The sequence below is a fragment of the Plasmodium fragile genome (assembly GCF_000956335.1).
Source record: "Plasmodium fragile strain nilgiri unplaced genomic scaffold supercont1.31, whole genome shotgun sequence".
Classification (NCBI taxonomy): Eukaryota; Apicomplexa; class Aconoidasida; order Haemosporida; family Plasmodiidae; genus Plasmodium; species Plasmodium fragile.
The window spans coordinates 102,788-104,634 of record NW_012192611.1 but is presented as its reverse complement, the minus strand read 5'-3'; the positions used below and the strand labels follow the sequence as shown (position 1 = coordinate 104,634).

The 1,847-nt window shown below is 33.0% G+C and overlaps 1 protein-coding gene across 1 annotated transcript; it reads left to right on the top strand.

The window, feature by feature from the left end:
* Positions 1-897: 897 nt before the first annotated feature.
* Positions 898-1,628, top strand: AK88_02948 (translation initiation factor SUI1; the record flags this gene model as incomplete). Its single annotated transcript, XM_012480571.1, has 3 exons — positions 898-997; positions 1,143-1,243; positions 1,482-1,628. 3 exons carry the CDS (start codon positions 898-900, stop codon positions 1,626-1,628), a joined length of 348 nt encoding a protein of 115 aa, XP_012335994.1.
* Between the last annotated feature and the right edge of the window lie 219 nt (positions 1,629-1,847).

Sequence of the window (1,847 nt, the reverse complement as noted above, 5' to 3'; positions counted from 1 at the left end):
AAAAAAAAAAAAAAAAAAAAAAAAAAAATTGAAGCCAAATTATATATTGCAAACGCGCAAAAATAAATGACAAAAACGCAAAACGGCAAACGGCAAAATAATGACAAACCCAAAAGTGAAAATTTTCGTTTCAAATTAATTTCGTTCCAATTTCGTTCACGCTTCATTCATCTTCGCATAAAATTGCATTAAAACTGCAAAAAAAAAAAAAACTGCCATAAAACAAAAAATCCCATTTTGTATATTATCCATTCACCTCCAATTTAAAGCAAAACGTTTATCGAAAAAGTTTATAGATACATTTATATGGGAGAAAAATTCAATTTGAAAAAATAACTTTTTTTTTTTAAATCGAAAAAAAACCCTTCCAGTTTGCAGAAAAAAATTTCAGCATCCCTGTTTTTTTTTTTTTTTTTACAATCATATAACAAAAATTAGCGAATAAAAAAGTAGCCAGTATAAAATAAAATCAATACCATTGAAATATAACTATATCGCGTTTAACCCTTTTACTTTTCCAGATCCTACTCTTTTTGCGTTATGTTTACATTAAGTATATAATCATCAATAGACCCATCGTACCAAATACCAACGAAACAAACCGTTTTTTTTGTTTTTTTTTTTTCTTTTTGCCTCACAATTGTATTACATTTAAGGACATATAGTCCCATTTGTGCGCGCCATCAAGCCGTTAGCTATAAATTTATGCCAGTTTTTATATATTTTTATGCTTTCCCTTTTTAAAATATAAAGGAAGTACCTTTATTTTGTACACTTTATATATACGTACGAGTAAATAAAACAGAGCCGCATTCGTGAGTTTTGTTTTTTTTACATTGTTACATTTGACCCTTAAAAAAAAACCCCACCTTTTGTTAAATTCGTATTTAAAGCTTGATGAACCTCGCTATACAGAATCTTGGTATTAATGACCCCTTCACAAATGAAAACATTGTTGATGAGGGGAATGGTAAACCTAGCACGACGAATTTAATACGTAAGTTTGAGCGATTCGCTATCAGGTGCAGCGAGGAATTGTTATGCACGTGTAAATATACGCATGTTCAGATTAACGCCCCTACACCCTCGTTCTTTCATACCCTATGCGTGCTAATCCTTTTTCATATTTTTACCCCACGCAGATATCAGAAACCAACAAAGAAATGGTAGAAAGAGCGTTACGACAGTGCAAGGATTAGGAAAAACGTATGATTTGAAAAAAATTGTCCGAGCCTTAAAAAAGGTAAGTGCACAGTGCAACGAGTAAAAAAAGGCAAAAAAAAAAAAAAAAAAAAAAAAAGGATGAAAAAGGAAGAAAGATAGGCGTGTGCCCGTGGTGCACGACTTAAGTTGAAGCGTTGTTCATATGCGTGCCCAACGCATGAGCCCCCTGATTGAGGACTCGCCGAATAAGCGATCTGCGGGTGTACTCAGTCGCCTCTTCGTTTTTTTCCCCCCCCGACCCCGATCCCCGTTTGCAGGAATTCAACTGTAATGGAACAATCATAGAGGATAGCGAACATGGTTCAATTATTCAACTGCAGGGAGACAAGAGAAATAACGTTAAAGACTTTTTAATACGAGAAGGAATTTGTGCAGGGGACCATATACGTATACATGGAGCTTAAAGTTCTGCGACCCGTGCGTTTTTATTCTATACATATTTTTATGAAGCCACTATATACATAATTTATATATACACACATGTGAAAAAAAAAAAAAAAATGCAAAATTGAAAAATAAAAAAAAAAAATAGCAAAATTGAAAAAAAAAAAAAAAATGAAAATAATAACGAAAGGATAGGTTTGGCTACTTGTCACGCTTAGCACAACGGGCACACTGAAGAG